The sequence below is a fragment of the Pezoporus wallicus genome, unplaced genomic scaffold (assembly GCF_028554395.1).
Source record: "Pezoporus wallicus isolate ANWC-B61680 ecotype Strahan unplaced genomic scaffold, APGP_CSIRO_Pwel_v1 contig_8673, whole genome shotgun sequence".
Taxonomy (NCBI): Eukaryota; Metazoa; Chordata; class Aves; order Psittaciformes; family Psittacidae; genus Pezoporus; species Pezoporus wallicus.
In genome coordinates, this window is record NW_026637196.1 from 2,236,974 (window position 1) to 2,258,293 (window position 21,320).

At 48.9% G+C, this 21,320-nt stretch overlaps 1 protein-coding gene across 2 annotated transcripts; it reads right to left on the reverse strand.

Moving 5' to 3' along the window:
* Positions 1–1,657: 1,657 nt before the first annotated feature.
* On the reverse strand, positions 1,658–19,674 carry SPINT1 (serine peptidase inhibitor, Kunitz type 1). Of its 2 annotated transcripts, XM_057404003.1 has the most exons (11): positions 19,658–19,674; positions 19,074–19,546; positions 10,627–10,778; positions 8,640–8,778; positions 7,418–7,588; positions 6,843–6,869; positions 5,809–5,934; positions 4,874–4,924; positions 4,106–4,276; positions 3,335–3,391; positions 1,658–2,236 (listed from the first exon to the last, which is right to left on the reverse strand). In XM_057404003.1, exons 2-11 carry the CDS (start codon positions 19,501–19,503, stop codon positions 2,043–2,045), a joined length of 1,518 nt encoding a protein of 505 aa, XP_057259986.1. In that variant the 5' UTR covers positions 19,504–19,546; positions 19,658–19,674; the 3' UTR covers positions 1,658–2,042. The 2 variants fall into 2 exon arrangements, with proteins under 2 accessions (XP_057259986.1, XP_057259987.1); XM_057404004.1 differs by lacking the exons at positions 3,335–3,391; positions 19,658–19,674 and having other exon boundaries at positions 19,074–19,631.
* Between the last annotated feature and the right edge of the window lie 1,646 nt (positions 19,675–21,320).

Below are 21,320 nucleotides of genomic sequence, written 5' to 3' on the forward strand. Positions count from 1 at the left end.
GAACTCAGTTTCAGTTACACCCTGCCTTGCTCTCTGGGTGACTTGGTGTGTAATGATCTCACTCCCAGCACACCTCACCTGGTAGCTGCCTCCCCAGGTATCCACACACACTGCATCCCCCTCTCCCAGCCCTCACCAAGCCATGGGACAGCTGCTGCTGCTGCTGCTGCAGTAACAGCACAGTGCTGTGCCCTGAGCTACCGCAGTCTGTGCAGATGAAAGGGTGCGAGATAGCAGGCATGGGAACGGTACCTGCCCCCTCTGCGGGTCATTGCTTCTCAGACACCACTCCCAAGTCAGATAAAACAAACAATTCGTTTTTATTAGCAGAGTGAGCGCACAAAAACATAAATCAAGATGTCAGGTTTACTGCTTAGGCCATGACAGGCTGTGGGAAAAACAAAGAGATGGAAGAAACGATATGAGAGAGACCATGAAAAGCCATGGAGGACTCAGACCAGCCCCAGGGACACTGATGTAGATGCCCATGACAGGGAGGAGCGTGCAGTCAGATTGCCAGCAGGCTGGGGGCAGGGGTTTCTTCCCTTCCAGCCCAGTGAGGCAGCTCTCCTGAAGCTGCACCTGAACATGCCCTGAGCTGGGCACGGCTACACCAGAGCCTTCCAGAGCCACTGTGCCCTCAGCCCTGAAAGGGTCCAAGCATTTAAACTAGCGTCTGTACATAGATTTATGCTTCTTACACAACACGTGCACACACATGCAAATACACCCTCCCTCCCCCCACCCCCCAATTTCCATTCTTTCCACAGAATGAGTTTTCCAAGAGCAGCAGGCACTGTAAGTTTGGGGATTGGTGCCAACTTCAGAGCTGACAGAACATAGCAGGTACTTCTGCCCCCAGCAGACATCCTCAGCTCCTAGAGGTACAAGCCCAAACCATAGGTGTAGAGCAGCACAGATCTGGGAAGCACCTCACTGCAAACAGCCAAGGGGGAATATATGGACCCTGCCAAAGTGGGGATTTCATATGTTGCCATGGGGTCAGGGATGAGCTCTGGACCTCCTGGGGCTGGAACAGGCCAGCAGGAGCAAGGAAGCCTGGGGACATCAGCTGGGTATCCAGCCCACTTCTGTGCTCTGGGAGATGGCAGGGACTCGGGTCAGGATGCGTGCTTGGACGAGAGCGCTGTAAAATCAAAGCTGCCTCACAGATGCAACTGTGAGGGAGATGGGTCCTTCCACCTTCCTCTTGCCATCAGCAGGAAAAGTAGGGACATTCCTTTTCTTTCATTTGAGAATAAATAGCTATTTTCTCAATGTGTTTGGGTTCAGAGTGAACACTGGAAAAGCAAACAGAGCAAATCACAGAGAGAAAATAGTGGACACGTACTGTACATAGCAGGCTGTAAAATGGCAGCCAGGCATAAAAAACTCTAGGTGTGCTTTTCTGTTAAAAAGCAAAGCCTAGGGATTAAAGCAGGTATTTCTGCTTCCTTCCATCTCAAAACCAGGAACCACCGGAGAGTGTCACAGAGCCCCTGGAACAGATCTGAATGGTTACATGAATCTCACAGCCCACGAGAGGCTCACCATGACTTGGAGGGCTGCTGGGAGGCAGGGCCACCTTGCAGAGGACTGGGGGAAAGGGAGGAAAGTAAGAGATTGTGTGGAAGAAATTGGCACTGCAAACAAAAACTTGGTGGCTCTGGTGAGCTTTCACTATTCACCAGTGCAAAGGCTACTCAGATCCAGTCCCAGGGTCCTTCAGGAAGTTGAGTGGAGCTGTGCTCCGGGTTTGAGCAGGAAGTAAGATGTAATTCAGAGTTTCACTGGATTGTTTGAGGTTAGGGAGGGACAGACATCACAGAGCATCAAAATGCTCCCAGATCCTCACTTTCCAGAGCAGCCATTTAGCCAACACAATCACAAACACTAGTACTGCCAAATCACGGCTAGACCTTGGCCTGACAAATGTCTTCAAAGGGAAAACGTCCTTCAGGCACTGGCCCGTGTCTTAAAACAGAACTCCAGAAGTTCTGGGGAGTGCCCCATTACTGGGCTGGAGGGGGAGAGGCTGTTGGTCAGACTGGTTTGGTGGCACTGCTGTAAAACAGACGCTCAGTGTCCTCTGTGGTGGAGAGGGTGGAGTTGGTAGCAGTAGATGGCTGATGCCGGCCGCTGTTCTTCCTTTTCTTCAGGAAGAAATAGCCAATGATGGCCAGGACCACCATGATGCAGATCCCGAGGAGCACAGCAATCACTACCTCAAAAGCACCTGTGGGGTTACACAAACACTTTAGAAGCACTGCCCCACACAGCAGCAGCGGTCAGAAAGAAGAAAGCACAAAAGCCACTGCAAAAGCTGTGCTGGCAAAGAGAAGAGGCGGACAATAGCTGGCCTGATAGCAGGTGCTCAACAGGGCAAAGAAAAAAGACAACAACCACAGGGCATAAGGGTATGGCCAGGGTATAGCCAGCCTGTCTCTCCTAAATTATGGCTCCCATCATTCCCCAGATGCAACACGCCCTCTAAAGGCTATTCAGTGACTTCGACAGAATATCAAGCCCTTCCAAAACGCTGGCTTTGCTTTGTATGTCAACAGGGAGGCCACCAAAGGGTCGCAGAAATCATCTCCTGGTTGAGATAAGGCTGTCAGAGTGAGCTATGGTGGACAGGCTAAGTTTGTGGGAAAGAGTCTGTAGCAGTGCTGTGAGCAGTTGGTCTTTTACAACCAACCAAACTCCTGCATCATCAGTGGAGACCGTCAAACATGATGCATTCAGGAGCTGGTGTGAATTTGAAGACTAAATCAAACTCGAGGGTTGAAGAACAAAAGTGTATGTTTTCCGGAGGTCTCTACTGCAGAAAGAGGCCTTCCAGCTCTGTAGGGAAAGGACACGAACCTTAATGTGATATTCTTTTAAGAACTTGTACTTAAATAGCTTTGGTGTTCTTTACAACTGTAAAGAACAATTGCAGAGAAGTTATATAGGGTCATCGGATTTCCAACATTATTCCCGTACCCACTGGTCCCTCTTTTTTTGCAAGTCAGTGGTCCTGAGGTGAACTTGGTCCTTAGGAAGAATTCTACTTGCACTTTTTGATGTTCAACAGTGGAACATTCATGCAAGTTGATGGAAGGAGAATCAGGAGCTTCTGATGGCAGCTACTGAGTCACAGACAAAGGAGAAGTTGGACCACAGCGCACAGAAGCATCTCTTCCCACTGCTGGCATCCCACACATCCCACATTACTCCCTCAGCTTCAAAAGGGGGTTGGAACAGAAGGCTATCATTTGTAAGGAAAGATCAAACATTTTTCAGAACAGGATAAAAGCAACAAGCAAAATCTGTAGGAAAAAATGTTACTCACTTAAGAGACCACTTTGGGGCTCAAATGATTCCCATCTCCGGCCAATGACATCTGCTTCTGAATTTGGAGCAGACAGGAGGGAAAAGATTTTACAAAGAAGGTTGGGAACAAGGGATAAGACAGGTTTCTGAGGAACATATTTCCAGTGCTCTGAAACGACCGAATGCATACAACTTCCCTCTTGACAGCCATGGTACTGAGCTCTCAGGGCAAGCTGTGAGGCACAGTGTAGCTGTAGAAAAGCAGCAGGAGTTTGCCTCCTGACAGGTCCAGTCTGGGAGAACTCCTCCTGTTTCAGCTGTTGGCCTCCACAGCCACACATACAAAGCTGATAGCATCAACTTTTCCCTCTTGTTTGTTTAAAACTTCAGTCTAATATGTGTCATTGAGGATTTTCTTGATTTCTCGTCTCCCAGTTGGGGAGAACTGGAGCCAAGCTAGAAAGTTAGGTTCTTTCTAGAGAGGCCATACCTTATCTCTGGTTAGTTTTGTCATCCTCTTCTGTCCCTTTTTCAACATCAGCACCCAAAATGTTTTCCAGCTCTGAGAAATGACAGGCTGCATTGCAGAAACACGCTGTAGATACACCCCATTTCCCACAAGCCATCAGTCACACTGAAGAACGCTGTGATGGATGGCCAGGGTTTGAGAGCAGAGCTGCTTTGACTGAAAGCTCCTAAATCACTGCCTCTTTTGGGACCACAGAATTTAATCTGGAGTGATTTTCATAATTTCATCAGTAAAACTTTAGCCTTCACTATGTCTGCTTACTTGTGATGCCTGAACATGATTTCATGCACTCGTCCTCCTTTTCAAAGTTGTTGTTGTTGCCTCCACAGCCCCCATAGGTGAAGGGGTCACATTTCTCAGAGAACGGGTTGTAGTACCAGCGAGGGATGCTCTCGGTGCACTGTCCAGTATCAGGCAACTCCACACAGTGATCTGGCAAAGCAAAGGAGATGTGCTCTAGCCCAAGCAGAGTAACAACATCTTCTGCTCCCAACAGGAGAGTACAAGCACTCTGGCAGAGGAAATCCATGGCCAGAACAGAGGATCTCAGGTCCCCACCACTGCCCAGTTGCCAGCTGCTCAATCTGGCATTGCCACAGTGAGATGCCATCTGCCCATAAACCCAGCTAGCAGGGAGGAACATCAGAGGAACAGTGTGCAGCTGTGCTAGACCTTGGATCCAGCCTCCTGCAGGAATGATCTGTGCTCTTAGGGAGGCAGAAGGGAACAAGAAGATCCTGGACACACAGAAACCACAGTTCATCTCAGGTCTCCGCACTTGGGATATACTCTTTTAACCAGTGACAGTACCACTGTTTACACTGGTACAAACAAGACAAAGATATGGGACTGAGCACAAGCATATGCCATTACTGGTATTATGCCATTGCTGTGTCACTCACAATGCTTTGGTTTGTGCTATTTCTAAAACCAGCCATTTTTGGAATTATACAAGGAAGCAGTTTTACCATGAAACAACAGACTGAAGAAGAAAACAAAAGCTGGTAGATGTCAGCCTACGGGACGTACCTTGCTGGTGTGTGACATTGATTTTCTGTAGTCTGTTGAACTCACGAGCATCTGCAAGAGCAACATTTCATGTTAAAACTTGTGTCACCAGCTGAATGCAAAAGAAAAGCTTCTGTCCATGCAGACATGAGCAGACAGGGGTTTCCTGCACATTTCGCTATGACAAGCCAGGGAAAGAGAGAGATAATTTGCCTCAAAGTTGTGAGAGGAACATGGGAAAAATAAAATAATGAGAAACTATTCCCAGTATCCATTCCACAAATACAGAGACAGAACTAAGGAAAACAAAAGCTGCTTTCTTATTATATTTTTTCCATCAAAAAGTATGGGGAAACTGTTATCACTCCAGTAGTGCGAAAGAGCACAAGTGTAGGATATGAGAGGGCAAGAGGGATGAATTGTAAGCTTGCAACCTAGAAAGGCAACAGGATATCCACATATAGGAAAGAGACTAGGGGAACTCCATGAGAAGAGAGGGAAGGAGGGACTATGGACTTGGGCAGCTTACCACTGTGCATTTACATTAACATAACACGAGGATGTTAAGGGGACTGTGACACTGGACACACTGGGAGAAATCATGGTTTCATTTCCCAACTCCCTGCTCTATGAGAGCAGGTAAGGTCATCCAGTGAGAAAAATATGGGAAGAGGTGAGGAGGACAGGCTCTGAAGTCTTACAGACAGGAGCAGAGAAGAGAGTTGGAAAGTATTTAAGAGGCAGGAAACATCCCAGAGGGAAGATCAGCTCTTGCAGTCAGCAGAGATACAGGAGATGGCAGAATCTGCAAATACACCACCACAGGAAGAGATAATGCAGGGTCAGCAGATAAGAACAGAAGGCACCAAAAAGCATTGAGTCAACACCTGTAACTTACATTGCTCTCATCCGCAGGCAGATACTAAGTAGTCTAAGACAGAATTTGAAGTACTTACATCGTTCACAATACATCTCATCTGATCCATCAGCACAGTCAAGAGTTTCATCACACTCCAGATAAGCATCGATGCAGCAACCATCCTTGCATTTGAAGAATGGGAGTTGACACTTCCCATTGCACACTGCATCAGAAACAGTTCAGATAGAGCATTAAAATTCTCCCTGCCACACAGATGCTTTATGAAGGACTTAAAAGCTGTTGATAGGGCTGGCAAACAAAAAAAACCCCAGATGGGTTAAGTTCTGTTTTCAGTGCCACCCTGAGTGTAAATGAAACACTGCTCTGGGAACAGTGATGCTTCCACTCAGAAAATAAGTACACAGAAAGTGGAAGCAAGAATGAGCTATTCAAGAAGAACAGAGACATTGCCCAAAAGAATATGGAGACATTGCCCAAGCATGGGGGATTAAATTAGGAAAACCAAACTGAAACCTGCACACTGGGCTGCAGGAACCAATGGAGAGGAGCAGTTACTCCCCTTTGCTCCAGAGGTGGTCCCAAATGCTGAGTACTGTGCCCAGTTCCAAGCTTCCCAGTGCACAGAAAACATTGGCATACTCAAGTGAATCCAGTAGACTCAGCAAGGGGCTGGAGCACAAGACCTAGTGTGAGGTTTTGGAACAGATAAGAGACAGGCTCCTTTTGGAGGTGCACAGTAATAGGACAAGCAGCAACAGACACAAGTTGCAACAAGAGAAAATGATTCAGTATGAGAGTAAAGTTATGACAAAGATCAAACAAAAATCTCCTTTATCAGATACCCAGAACTGGACTGGATGCAGTCCTGAGCAACCCAATGTGACTCAAAGCTGACCCTGCTTTGAGTAGTGGGTTGGACCAGATGACCTCCAGAGGTAATCCCCAACCTGAATTATCCGATGGCATGAAAGTGAAAGGCGTAGTAAAGACATGAGTCTCCTGTGCCTCCCTTTCCACACTGAGTGAGTGCTAATCAAAAGCCACAGGAATGGACGTGAGACACCCAGCCTGAGCTCACAGCAAGATTACACAGCGGTACGGGAGGCTCACCTGGCTGCTGTCGCCCACCAACAGAACCTGAGAGACGAGGGAAAAAATAGACCAAATTTACCACCACACCCTTTTGTCAGCTCAAGATCAGCTTCATACTGCCCTCATATCTCATCTAAGAAGTGCTTATATTCTGGAAGCAAGCCCTGTAGGGGTTTTGGAGGGGAAATATGGATGCCCATCACCTGGAGACCCCAGATGAGTAGTACCCACATGAGGCAGGCCTGGAGGAACAGAGGGGAACTTCCCACCACAAGCTAGACCATTCCCAAATGGGAGTGAAGCACTTCTGGCTCCTCCACAGTACATTTCTACCCAGTGAATTTAGGTTTCAGATGTGACATGAAGATTTGGTGAGTATTTCTGCAGCCAGAGATACACTAGGGACAGTGACACGGGGAGCAGTGCTCCAGGAGCTGGGTCAGATACGTCGGCAGTGACCCCATTCATAATTAGCCAGGTCTCCTCAGCCCTCTGGGCTCTAACTAGCTGCCAGCCAGAAAGCTGCAGTACCTGCCTACGGAGTCATCCCAATCCTATGGGAAAGAGGGAACAGATTTCTGAAGAAGACTCACCTCTAACATTCTTGCAGGCGAGCTGACACTCCTCTTCCCTTAAATAGTTATTCTTGTTGGGCTTGCAGCCACCAAAAATGAACTCCTCACACTGCTGAAGGCTCGGGTTGTAAAACCAGCGCGGAAAAGATCCCCGGCACCAACCCACCTTCTTAGGAGTCAAACAATGCTCTATGATAAAGTCAACACAAAAGGCTCTGGTTAGCTGGCTTTGCCTTCACATCTACAAAGGAGAAACTCTTCCAAAGGCCTTATCTAGAAGAGTTATAAAGTCCTGAGCAGCATGGAGAAGGTGAGCAGGGAATCCTGGTATATATTTTCTTACATGGAAGGCAGGGTCAAAAAATCAAATTAGAAGGTGCCACATCCATAAAACAAAAGGAGCTGCTTTTCCACACAACACATAGTTAAGCTGTGTAACTACTTGCTTCAGGATGTTGCTGTTGTGCAAAGATTACGCACAAAAAGGGCTACTAAACACAAAGACACCACCTTCTGCTTAAAAAACCTCCCAGCTACAAATTCCTTGGCACTAGCCAAGCATAGTAAGGATTTACTGATAGCATGCCATGTTCTTGTACCCTTTCCAGAGTATCAGCCTCTGGACACTGTTGAATGCAGTGTACTGGATTCTGTATGGACCATTAGTGCCACTTGATATGACTCTTCTTGTATTTTTATGGTACCTGTGGTAGGAGCAGAAATTTCCTGCTTAGCTACTAATCAACCATTTGTCCAAGAACTCTGTGATCCTAACGCACTTGTGATGCTGAACATTTTGGTCATTAAAACCAGCCATTAATAAACCAAGCCAGGGACGCTTTGAATGTCAAGCAGGCAGCTCCACCTATCCTGCAGCTTAAGGAAATTAGGGCCTTCACACCGAAACCATGGAGTCAACAGGGCATTTCAGGTTCTCCTCTCTTACAAACTCAGCTGCACCCCAGGCTTCAGCCACTCTGGCATCACCCAGCAGAGGGCATGATGTGCAGACAGGATGGGGTTATTGTGGGCACCTCTTCTGCAAGGGGATGCTAAAACCCTAAAACAGACCACTATGAATGCGGAGACCTTCCACTACTGGTCAGGTGCTGGCTGTTACTGGGAAAAGCTGACATGCAAGTCTAATCTCTTGGTTGTGCTCTTCTCCCATCTACTTCTCTGAGAAGAGCATCACCCAGGCTTGGGGACTCCATCTAGACACCCGTGGGCTTAAGCTCACCTTCAGTCTGCTCAGAATCCAGCACCATGATGGTGATGTTGGTGAAGTCCTGCTGTTGTGCAGTGTCTGTGACAGTAAGCTGGAAGACGTAAATCCCTGCCTGTAGGTTGGAGATCTCTACTTGATCGTCTTTGTGCTTCTGAGAATGCAAAAGAAAGGCTTATGCAGAAGAAGTACCTCTAATGAGGGAGTGAGTGAAGCCACGCAAAGCCCATGTTCCTGCATTAGGAAGAAAGCAGCTTGGCTACAAACGCCCAAGCAGATGTCTGGCATGAAAAATGTCTCAGTGCTGTACAATCCCCCGAAATCCATGGGCTGGTACCCAGCTGGAACAGCAGTGAGAAAGAGTACCACAGGTGTAAGTAGATATTTCATATTTTGGGGCATTGTGAAGGCACGAGGGACAATAAACATTTTTGGAGAGGACTGAAACAGTTTTTATTTTACTTTTTAAGAAATAAAACTTATTATGAATCCTTTACTTAGCACATAGGGAATAAACCAGGTGTATTTAAGATATATACACTCTTTCATCTTAAATATGACAAGTATATTCCATTTTAGAGATGGAAATGAGTGCATATTTTTGCCTGCTGAGAGGTTTCTAAAAGAGAGGGAATTATTTTTGTCAGAATAGAAAGCTGTGATTACTGACACAAAGGCTGTGTGGAGACCTCATAGCAGCCTTCCAGTATCTGAATGGAGCTTATAAGGATGCTGGGGAGGGACTCTTCATTAGGGACTGTAGTGATAGGACAAGGGGTAACAGGTTAAGACTTAAACCGGGGAAGTTTAGATTGGATATAAGGAAGAATTTCTTTCCTGTAAGGGTGGTGAGGCACTGGAATGGGTTGTCCAGGGAGGTTGTGAATGCTCCATCCCTGGCAGTGTTCAAGGCCAGGTTGGACAGAGCCTTGGGTGAGATGGTTTAGTGTGAGGTGTCCCTGGCCATGGCAGGGGGGTTGGAACTGGATGATCTTAAGGTCCTTTCCAACCCAAACTATCCTATGATTCTATGATATTTGCTAACAATACTGGGCCTTCATTTCCATGCTATCTACCTTTTTTGGTTTTTGTTTCAAGAGAACACAGTGCTGCTTATGGATCATCTTAATGTAGTTAACAAAGAATAATACACGAGGACTCTTTTTTGGGGTCTGGTTTTGGTTTGTGTACCCTCACACAAGTTACTTTGGTTGTGATAGGGGAAGGGAAAAGGAAAGGAGCACTTGCATATTTGCAGAGTGCCCTCAGAACCCTACAGCTAGTCATTGCATCTTCAAAATTGCATCTTCAAAATCAGCTGTGGGCCTCATGCACTCATTTGCTAATTCTTCCAAAAGGTGCCACAAGATCTCTGTATCAGCTCCAAGGCTTTCCAGGACATTTCACACAAGTTTAACAGTAATCATTTGCTCTTCTAAAGCCACAGTTCACATTTAATATCCACCAGATAGGCAGTGTTCACACCTTGGAGATCTTGGAGCCAGTCAGGAGATGTGGCTTCTGCTCCAGCTCAGATACAATAGGAGGAGGAAACTATGCTCTAAAGAGAGGCAAAGTCCAGGAAAAACCCCAGAACAGAAGCAGATCCTGAGGCTGGATTATTCAGACCCAAAGGAGTAGAAGCACCAGAGCATAAGTAAGGGCAGGCCCCTCATTGAACTACAGGAGCTTGGGAGCAGAATCAGCTCTTGCACGAAAGCTGCTTCCCTTTCAAGTACTCCCACCCAGGAAGAGGAGGTGTTGCTAAGGAAGGTTTGAGATGGCATCCTGGTGCAGGGAGCCTGCAACCCAGTGAGGCCAAGAAATGCCATGTCCCCAGTGCGAGAGGCTGGGGTCAGCCACAAGGACACAAGGAGTGCTCCACAGCCTTTGGGAACAGGCTTAGGGGTGGACTGTCTCAAAGAGGGAAGTCAGTGGCTGTGAGAGCCCAACCTAATGCAGGTGACACTGAGCAAGCTGCTTGCTTCCTGCAGCTCCCTACCTTCATCTCCACGGAGGGGTTGCCGACGACCTGTTTCCATTCATAGCTTACTATCCCTCGGTCATCCGTGCTCTCTATGCCTCTCAGCATCACTGGCTCTCCCGGCTGTACCCTCATGTCCTTGGCAGTGCGGGCTATTGGAGGACGGTCATCTGCAGAAGAAAGGCAGAACAAGGTTTGAGTAAGAGGCTGAAGGGTCCAGTGCGTATCTCCATTACAGGAAGACAAGGGAGGGGGATTCTTCTAGATTAAATCAATACAGACTTCAACCACTGAAAGGAAAACACTTTCATACACCTGTACTTGCAGCCTTAGCACGCAACAGGCAATCGATACTGTTATTACTGCCCTCACTAATTTCATGATGCCACAACCCATTCTGGCAGTGCCTTTGAACCAGTTGGCTCCCTGGCCACTTCTGCCCATAGGAACCATTGTAAGAGGGTGTTCCTGTAGCTCCAGCCATTGAGTTCTGTCTGTTGGACCACATCCTCGCAAAACAGCACAGGGCAATCTCCACCCTTCACTTAGGGAGATGACCTGGTGTGAGTGTTGAAGAATGTGGAACTGATTCTCACCATTCCTGCCACCATCTCTAAGCACTGTGTTAGCATACCTAACCAAGGCTCTGCAATGCAGGATTTGGATGGGAACTATCCCTCCACCACCTTATATTCCACCCCATTCTCTGACACATATGGTTTAAATGCCATGGCACACAAATGGCACACAAATGCCATTCATGAGATCATTATTTTTGTGCCATTCCATGGATTAGCTCACCAGCAGCTTCCACAATCCATAAACACGTTTCCAGACTGTAAAAGATGAAAACTGATCCCTGGCTGTGCCAGCAAAACCAGCCTATACAATGACACCATTAAGCCTGACTCATAACTGCTCTCAGCCTCAATGCCTCTGATCACGGGCTTTCTGCAGAGCCCATAAAACTACACCTGGTAGTGCCTGTACCGAGTCCAACGTTCAATGTCTAGGTTCAACCTGAGTCTTTTGTAAAGGCATCGATATATAAGCTAGATATAAATCACTCAACCATTACACTGTTATATTGACTGTGACTGAGGAGGAGGATTAGTGCCCAAACCCCTTAGGAAACTACTCCATCAGGTAATTATTTTCACTGTTGTAGACTTGCTCCTAATTTCCTGTTTGACTGTTTCTAGATTCAGGTACCAGCTGCTGACTCTTGCTACAGCCTCCTGAAGGGACCTTTAATATAAGGCATATACAAATAAACATGACATTCAAAACAAGCTACTTTTTAGTTCCCTCATCACTACACTCAGTAGGATCGTGGGCTTTGCAACATGCATTCCTGCTCAGTTATCACAAACCCACCCAGAACCTTCTATTTTCTAGTATCTTTTACCAACTGAAGCCACATTCATTCCGCCCTGGTCTTACAGATGCTGCTGCCACCAGGAAGTCACAGAGGAAACAAGCCTTCCCTTGTTTACACATCTGAGCATTGTGCCCAGCCTGTTTGGCTACAGAATCAGGGAGGGTTTGTGTGTGCCACCTTCTGACGTTCCGCCTCCAGGCTGCTCCTGTCCTATCACTTGTTACTTGGGAGAAGGGACTGATCTCCACCTCACTCCAACCTCCTTTCAGGCAGTTGCAAGGAGTGGTAAGGTCCCCCCCTGAGCCTTCTTTTCTCCAGACTAAACACCCCCAGGTCCCTCAGCCATTCCCCATCACACTTGTGCTCCAGACCCTTCACCACCTCCGTTGCCCTTCTCTGGACCCACTCCAGCTCCTCAATGTCTCTCTTGTAGTGAGGGGCCCAAAACTGGGCACAAACAGAACCTGAACAGAGAAGACAAGCAGAGATGCCCACCCTGGTGTCCTCTCACCTTTGGGTGAAGCACACCTCCCTACCACTCCTTCCTCAGGGCTGCATGCCACAGGGATGGGTCCTACCTCAGCCTGGCACAAAGGCTGCTGAAAGACACCCAGCAGGGCCAAGGGAGCCTGACACCTCTTGGTTTTGATAGGGTCAGTAGAACAAACACATGGAGTTTTGCTCTATTTACAAGTGGCCACAGAACATTCACAGGTGAAGGCCATGACTGAAGTTGGCAACACCTTCCAAACCAAACAGCCCCACAAGCACCTTGTACACAGCACTACAAGCTCTAGAAAATGGACACATTCCTGCCATGGAGAAACGCAGCCTGGTCCCTGCCACCCAACTGCCAGGGTGAGCCCAGGAGGTGACTGCAATTGCACAAGGACAAGACCAGTTCTTCAGCCGCACAGAGGCTGATCATGAGCTCCCAACTCCAAAGCATGTTTTCCCTTCCCGTCTTTAAACATGTACACTTATTGCAGACCAAGCACTTCTCCACAGGTCCATACAGCTACACTGGGTTGTGGATTGCAAAGCCTGGTTCTACTCAATGAGTCAGCAACTTCTCCAGATCCCATCTCTGAGGACCCAAATCCCCTAAGCCTCCTCACCTCCAGAAGAAGCAGCCAGGAGCATTTGCGTATCTGTGGTGACTGCCAAGGAGGAAATCCCTCTACGAATGAAGGACTTCAAGTCTCTGCCTCTTCTCCTCAGGACATCTGAAAGCTCTGGAGTATTTCTGCTACACTGACTGTATGAAGCTTTCAGTGGCAATGGGGCTGTTCTCCACCTGAGCCTCACAACTGAGCGCTGACTGAGGCAGAGTACTAGCAAACTGCTTGTAGAAGGGAGATTCTCCATTGTGTGTTGCTCTGAAAGCCTGTTTGAAAAAGGAAAGTTACCTTTGCTATAATGCTCTATTGACTGTGGAAAGTTTCTGCTGTAAAACTCTGTAATTAAGAGGGAGATTAAAGCTTTATGATGCTGCTCTGTACTGCGTGCTTTTACTGTGGAACATGCTCCTGGAGTCATGTCATTAAGTGACCACTTCCTCTTCCATTTATAAAATACATTGGAAGGTGAAATTTCTTTATGATCCCGCAGAAAAGCTTGATAAAGTAAATCCAAAATGGTTAAAGCCACATCTGTGTGGCTCACAGTGTATTCCTGCACCAGTGAAATCCTGCAGCAGGATGCCTTTGCTTTCAGTATGGAGATTTCTCTTTTAGAGCTCTGATACCAGCTCTTGCCCTGGAGACACAGATTCACAGAAAACCAGATCTCCTCCATTCCAGCGCGCATGCAGATGAACCCTGAGTACTTGAGGCTGTAAAGCAATGCTTGAAAGTACCCAACAATGATTCAAGGTTGTCACTAGAAAGAGCTGGAAAGCTTTCTCATGGTCACCAGAGGGGCTTTTACAGCCCTTTGTTGTCTGCCATTGGAGAAGCAGCTTATGGGGACACTGAGGCACTGTGAAGCAAGGACCTCACTGGGCACAACTGCTCAATGTAGACGGGAGCAGAAATGAGGCCACCCAAATTCCAGCACCCACGAGACACACAACCTCAGAGATTCCAGGGCTCAGAAGCCAGCTGAGCTGGCCTGCTGCAAGAGAAGGTGGGCAGAGGCAGGAGCAGCAAAGGCTGAAGCTCTGCTCTTGTGATGCTCACAGGGAAGTCATTCAAAAGTGAACAGCTTTCAGGGAGCGTTCATTCAAATCGTGCCCACCAACACTAGAAAACTCTCCATTGCAACAGGCAAAGGTAATAAGGGGTGATGATGCTGCCACACTGTTAATTTGCCTGAGGAGGGGGAGAGGGAGATGGGAACAAGGCAATGCAACAAAGCAGAAAGAGAAATACAGGCTCCTTCCATAAGGATTCATTCTGGATGGGCAGCAAATACAGTCATGCTAAAGCCATGAAGTTTTCTGACAACTCATGCAGAGCCGAGCAGCTCTCAGCTTTAGTTACTAGAGGTTTCTATAGCGGTTTGTAAGAGGTGTACACAGCAGGTCAACTTCAGCTCTCCAAAGCAGCACAGCATGACTGAATGGGTTGTGTTTTCAGCATAAGGCAACTTGTTGCTGCTGCCAGGCTCCTTCCATCCTTCCTCAGGGCATGGGAAACCAGGCTGGTTTGCTTTAGTGGGCAGAGGGAAAGACTCTCCCACTAAATGGTCTCCATGAATGGTCTTCATGCCATTCAGTGACAATTGGTTTGTTCCCCTGGTCTCCTCAAACAGCTCCAGAGATAAGATGTGAAGTATCCACAGCAGGCGGCAGGTCAGTGAATTCTGCATGACAAACAGGAATCTCCCTGCAAGTGAATTTCGCAGCTTCTCTGGGCACCCTGTACCAGGGCCTCACCACCCTCACAGGGAAGAATTTGTTCCTAATATCTAACGTAAACCTACCCTGTTTCAGCTTAAACTGAATGTGCAGTTCCAGCCCCTCCTGGCCACACATGGATGCTGGAGGATGAGCAGCTGGCTCAGGACTGAGCAGCACCAGCCAAGGGGAGACCAGTGTCGCGACCCGTCTCAGCCCCAGCCAGGATCCAAGCACTGCTTGTTGCAGCTGCACTGTGCCCATAGAACAGAAAACATCATGGGACCAAGCATGTGAAGACAGATGAGCTTCAAACCTGGGAAGTTCTCTTCATTAGGGACTGTAGTGACAGGACAAGGGGTAATGGGTTAAAACTTAAACAGGGGAAGTCAAGGTTAGATGAAGAGAAGTTCTTTACTGTGAGGGTGGTGAGGCACTGGAATGGGTTGCCCAGGAAAGTTGTGAATGCTCCATCCCTGGCAGTGTTCAAGGCCAGGTTGGACAGAGCCTTGGGTGACATGGTTTAGTGTGAGGTGTCCCTGCCCATGCAGGGGGATTAGAACTGGATGCTCTTAAAGTCCTTTCCAACCCAAACCACTCTATGTCCTATGGTGAGGCAGCAGCAGACGGATCCTGAACACAACCCCAGTGCTTCCCATCTCCCACTCAAAAGCCCTGAATTCAGCAGGAGGAGGATGTCACCAAGCATTTCACAACCACCACAGAAGGCTCAGTTCAAGAAACGGACAAAGGTTCAGGGAGGTTATTTTCCAGCTTCACACCCAGAACTGGTCTGCCCAGACCAGAATAAGCTCAGAGTAGTTACTTAAACACCGGGCTCCATTATTACCTATAAAGTGCCTGGTGAGCCTGCCCCTCCCGAATGAGCCAGGCAGAAAACTCGCACCAAAGTTCAGGCTGGGGAATCGTTTAAGAGGATGGTGCCTTTTAACAACAACATCAGAGACTTGGGGCTCTACGTTAGCTGGAACAGGAGAAAGACACAGCCAAGCTGTCATCACCGGCTTATAAATGACTCAGACGCTCTTGTGAGTTTCTCCAGAACACTGAAAAACCACTCAGAGGATGTGCAGAAGCCAGATTTCAGCTGTATTCATTGTTGCCTCTACCCTTAGGTTGGCTGCAGCGGGTTAGAGCAAGGGTGTTTCTGTTCCTGTGTTCCATTGCCAGCAGTTCCACTGTGGAGCAAGAGCAAACATACACAGTGCATCCCCCCCTCACACTGTCCCTGCTTTCAGCTGCTTCTATCAGCTCCAGAAACACTCCAAATCTGCCCCATTCAGCAGCCTCCAGCTGTGCTCTCTCTTTCAAGCGTTCTTCAGTCTCCTCCTGAACATATAGAAACCTCCCAATTCAACAGGTCTGCTCCCTGCAGTAGTGAGGGTCTCGCAATGGGTGGCTTTCTTGTTTCACGTCACCCACTGGGGTCACTAAAGATATATTTCACCATTCACTAGAAACAACATGCTTTTAATCCTGCAGAGGACATTGCCACATGGACATAGCCTAAAGGCTCCTAGGACCCCTGAGAGCAGCACATAATGAAAGGGATGGATGATAAAGCAAGACATAAGCTTCCTGCAGACCTTTAGAGCCAGTCTCAGGGGGCTGACAATAACTTAGGCTCCAGAGCAGCCACAGAGCTTTGCATTTTAACAGCGATACAGCACAACAGCAGGAAGATCAGACAGTTCGGTCTCCAGCCCAAAACCTGGGCCAAGACCTTTTTGCCTGTAAACATCTGGGAGGAAAACCTGACATTCCAAAACCAGCTTCCTTAACACTCATTTCACCTGGTCTCTTCAGGCATCCTCAAAAGGTCCAGAAGCAAAAATGCCATACAGCTTCCTTATGCTGCTGGGTGGACACACTCGGTGGCCAAGAGGCTCCCTCATTTGGCCTCCTGCACCTTTGTGTGCTTCCCCTCTTTTAGGTGCCAGCCAGGCTCCCACCTTCCCGCCCAGACCCAATTCCAGCATCATGCCGCAGGGGCTTGGGGTTTGGATCTTTTTGTTTGGATCTGAACCAAAATCAAGGTCAGCATTCTGAAGTTCTCAGCTGCTGTAGGGGGGTTCATGGGGTCTGATTTGGCCCTTGTTATTATTTGCTATTTCTCCAGTAAAATAAACCTTTTTCATCTCTGGATTAATGAACTAATTATCCTCCATCTCTTTTCCTACCAGCCCTTTGATGTCATCCAGCGTGATTCAGAAAGCTTTGGGTATCAAAGACAATGCCCAAGAATGTCAGGAGAGGAGGGAAGCACATTTCCCATCGAAGCACAGCATGAACATTGCAGCCTGATCCAAACATGAAGCAGCGAGCTTCCCAGTGTCTGTTACTGCAGCCTGGCACCCTGCACCCTCTGAGAGTGCCAACACAGGGTGCAGAAGGGAACAAGCCCTTCCTACATGCACAGCTATCATGGCATGTGAGCAAGGAAGGGTACACCTGCCTTACAGAGTATCCCCAGCAGCATTTCTGGTATGTTTCCCACTTCTCACTCATAAGTCTTCCAGGGTTTTCCAGCTCCACCACTGTCATCCCAGCATCTGTGAAAGTAGCGTTATGGGGATGGTTCTCAAGGCAGCATCGGCTGTCAGCGGCTGGGATGCTCCAGGTAGGTGCCATGGATTGGGGAATACAGCACTGCTGGTGGCACATGGAGTACAGTGACCCAGGGACACTTCCTAGGATCCACACACATGCCATGCCAGGCCCTGGGACCAGCCAAGGGAGAAGCGGGTTGCAGTCTCCTGGTACAAGGTGCTGGTCCACAGAGATGAAGAGGCTGAATTGCTCAACACTACACTGTATTCTGATCCAATCTTGTGAAATCAGGATGTACTGGGGATGATGCATTCCTTTTTCCTCCTACAACAAAGCATGTAGAAATGCAAGCAGCTGCCAGCATGCCACTGCCAGTCCTGGCGATGTGGGCTTTACTTCCTCACGTGGAAAGGATTTTAAGCCTGGAATGAAGACACAGAACTACTGCAACTGTGAGGGAGAGATTTACTAGAAGGCCCTAAAATCCAGTGGGAAGCAACTAGGAGAGACAGAGGACAAAAGGAATACCTCTGCCACATCCCTCTTCAAACCAGTGACACCCAAGGGTGGCTCCATAGGAGCCGAAAGCCCTGCACTGCTACTCAGGACGGACAAAGCGGTCAGTGTGGGGTTTGGTGCCAGTGCACACCTCCAAGGCTCACAGGCTGGCATGTGAGCAGAAGATCAAAGACCTATTCAGTTCATGCCATAGAGCCCAAGCCCATGTGTCCACTCCCCTGGTCATCATCACAGATCCCTTCCCCACCACGGCTGGGCTGGGAAGGGGTTTGAGGAAGATAACCCATACATATCCCCTGATACACGCATACAGCCCAGATACATACCCAGATATACCCATACAGCCCTGCCCAAGCACCAACATACAATAAACTGGGCATGGCTGGCAAAGTCTCAGCCACACCAGAGACACGCCAGCCTTGCCAGGCTTCCTCTGAAACATGGAAGAAGGGGGCAAAAAGAGGAGTTGCCGTGGTTTCAGTGTTTCTGAACACACCGCATTCCTTTGGAGACAGCCAGCTCCACATCAGCTTGTTTTCCACCTGGTTTTGTGGGTCTGGGTGCAGGGAACCAGAGGGGAAGAGAAACCCCCCTCCAAATGGGAGGTTTTCTATCAGCCTCCCCCAGCAGAAACCCCACCTCAACAAGCAGCGATATGGAGACACCTCCCCACCCAGGCTGCCGCTCACAGCGTTGAGGCTGTGGCTGAAGCAGAGGTAAGCGGCTTGAGTCCTGCCTCCAGCCCCTGAGCAGCCCTTTAAAACACGGGGATGTGTGGATTTTGAGGGGATTTCACTTTCCAGCCTCAAAGGCCTGGCGGCAGGGAGCAGGGAAACAACTCCTTTTGCTCTACAAGGATCAAAACCCAGCTTGCATTTGGTGAACAATCACTTCACCCACTTCAAATAGGTTAAAGGAGAGTTCCCTCTCCATTCACTAATAGGTAAACTGAGGCACAGCTCTTAAGTGAGTTTATCCAAGTTAGGGAAAACCTCTATGGCAGACCATAGAAATAGACCATTTTCTATACAGAAACCCCATTTTTAACACTGCTTTATCCTTTGGTAGCACAAATGACAGTTGGAGGAGCTGGCACCAATGGCCATTTACTCTTTTCCAGCCCCGGTTTGCACAGATCCATTAGGGACACCTTACCGTTCGACCTGGGATCCTGCATTGCCAGGTAGGAATCGTACACGTCCTTCCTCAGGAAGTTGAGGAAGCCGACCTTCCTGGCAAACCTGCAGACAAAAGCCTGCTCGTAGAGGCAGTTGAGGAGGAAGCAGCCCCGGATGTGGTCTTCCTCCGTGCCCGGGTCCTGCTCCACAAGAGCCAGGTTACAAGCAGGCTCCCTACAGCAGGCTCTTATGCAGTCCCTCCTCCGGCGGGCCATGGGGGACGACAGGAAGGTGGCTCCATTCTGGACAGAGGCGTCTGTATCCAACACCAAATCCGGCATTCCTGCCCTAAAGTCCTCCAGGCACGTTTCACCGAAGGGTTTTCCCTCCTGCCCTTCTCCATAGTCCACCGCCAGCACCAAGCAGACCCAGAGCACGAAGTGCGGACCTGGGCTCCCTCTGGCCATCTTGGCGCCCCGATCCTCACCACCTTGAGTCCTTAATCCCTTCCTGAAAGAAGGGAGAAGAGAGATGAAGGTGAGAGTGACGGTGTCCAGATGCGGGGCTAATGCGTCCCCCCACCCTGCAACACATCCCCACGTACAGGCTCTCAGCCCCTACCTGGGCTCCGATGCTGGGAGCGGGGAGTCCGCCTCGTCCCCCCTGTGGTTCACCCCTCAGGTGTGCCCTCGGCTGCATCCAGCGCACACAAAGGCCCGCGGATCCCAGGAAGTGAAAACCAACTCCCCGGGAGAGGGGGGGGAACCCAAGGCACTCCCCTGCGAGCTGAGTTGCGTAAGAGGAAGGGGAGGAGAGCGGGGTGATACCGGCGTCCACTCTGCGAAGGGAGCGCAGGTTCCCTCCCATGGGAGCCATGTGCACGCAGGTGTAGGCACCCACTCGGGATGAGCATCCTGCCGGCCGGGTGCTGGCTGCATCCCCGTGCTGAGGGTGCACCCAAAGCTGGGGAGTCTGCCTCCAGCAGCGGCACTCACGTTCCAGCTGCGTCTCTGCTGTGAGAGGTTTTGTGCTCATTGAAACCATGAATCCCCTGCTCCTCGGACGCGATTCCTTTGGAGTGAAAGCACTTGGTAGCATGTCCAGGGGCTGCCCTGCCACCGCAGCAGTGAAAACTTAGCAGCCACCCGTAGCTGCTTGTCCTGGCTTCAGCGGTAGCAGTCATTTTTCTCCTTGGTAGCTGGTGCGGTGCTGCGTTTTGCTTCATCTCATACAGATCGGTTGTGGTCTGTTGGTAGTGCCCTGCCTCACAGGACGGTGCTGTTTGGGCACACGCAGGCTGCCTGCCATAACGTCCATCTATTTTCTCCTTTCCTGCTTCCACTCACAGGCTCATGCTCAAATTAATAGCTCAACAGACACAGCAGTGTTGTCCACCCCCCTGTGACTGTGAACAGCCCTAAAGCCCCTGGATAAACTGTTCTTACCCTCTGTCATAGTCCTTAGGGAGGCAGGGAGTGCTTGTAATGTGCTTGGACATTATTTGTAATGAAATATTGCATCATTTAAAGCAACAGCAGCGAATGTGAGGTGGTTTCATGTGGTGTGTCTTTGAAAAGAGACAGTGAGCAGCAGCTATGTATCAAAGAGCAGCGGCTTTGCTCTTTTGGGGACCATTCTGGTGTCCAGCGTTTCAGTTCTTGCTGATGATCCAGCCTTACGTATGCTGATGGGATTTATTGAGAGTCCTTAGAGACATGTTTCCTTCTCCTGTCTGTCACAGACAAACACTATGGGAACATAATGTTGTGGGAATATTATTTTTCAGTACCTCTCATGATTTTCTATGGCCTGACATTGTGATTGCTGTTAGGAAAAGGGAATGGCTTTGATCAGGCTATGGAAGGGTATAAAAAATAAACCATGAAAATAGATGGTGGAGCAGTAGGAAACACACATAACTGCGGAGCAGAGCCACATCTGTTTCCCTTATTGGCCATATGAATCTTGGTCAGAAGAAGCAGGAGTGTTTCTCACTCCCCATTCAGACCCTGTCTGTGTACACCAGGTCTTTGAGACCTAAATACATGAAAGCTGCCTCCTCCTTCCATTCTCGCTGTCTGAGGCACTCTGCTTGGGGCTCTCTCTTGTGTTGAACCTGGAAGAGAGCTTTTCCTGGATCAATATTTCAAGCCTTTGGTTTGGAGGCTCAATGCAATTCCCCAGCACAGGACCGCGGTGCTCAGGGAGCTGCTGGCCTCATCCCCTTTGCTTGGATATGCACACTGAACAGTCTGGCTTGGTATTTTTGTCCAGCTGGCAGTGA

What these genes read in the sequence shown, in the direction of transcription:
- SPINT1 (XM_057404003.1), bottom strand. Translation starts at nt 19,503, where the DNA reads ATGGCCAGAGGGAGCCCAGGTCCGCACTTCGTGCTCTGGGTCTGCTTG. An exon ending in ATCATGTTCAGGCATCACAA is followed by an intron (nt 3,392 to 4,105) that starts GTAAGCAGACAT and finishes CTCCAAATTCAG; the next exon opens with AAGCAGATGTCATTGGCCGG. An exon ending in GCCCCAAAGTGGTCTCTTAA is followed by an intron (nt 2,237 to 3,334) that starts GTGAGTAACATT and finishes GTAACCCCACAG; the next exon opens with GTGCTTTTGAGGTAGTGATT.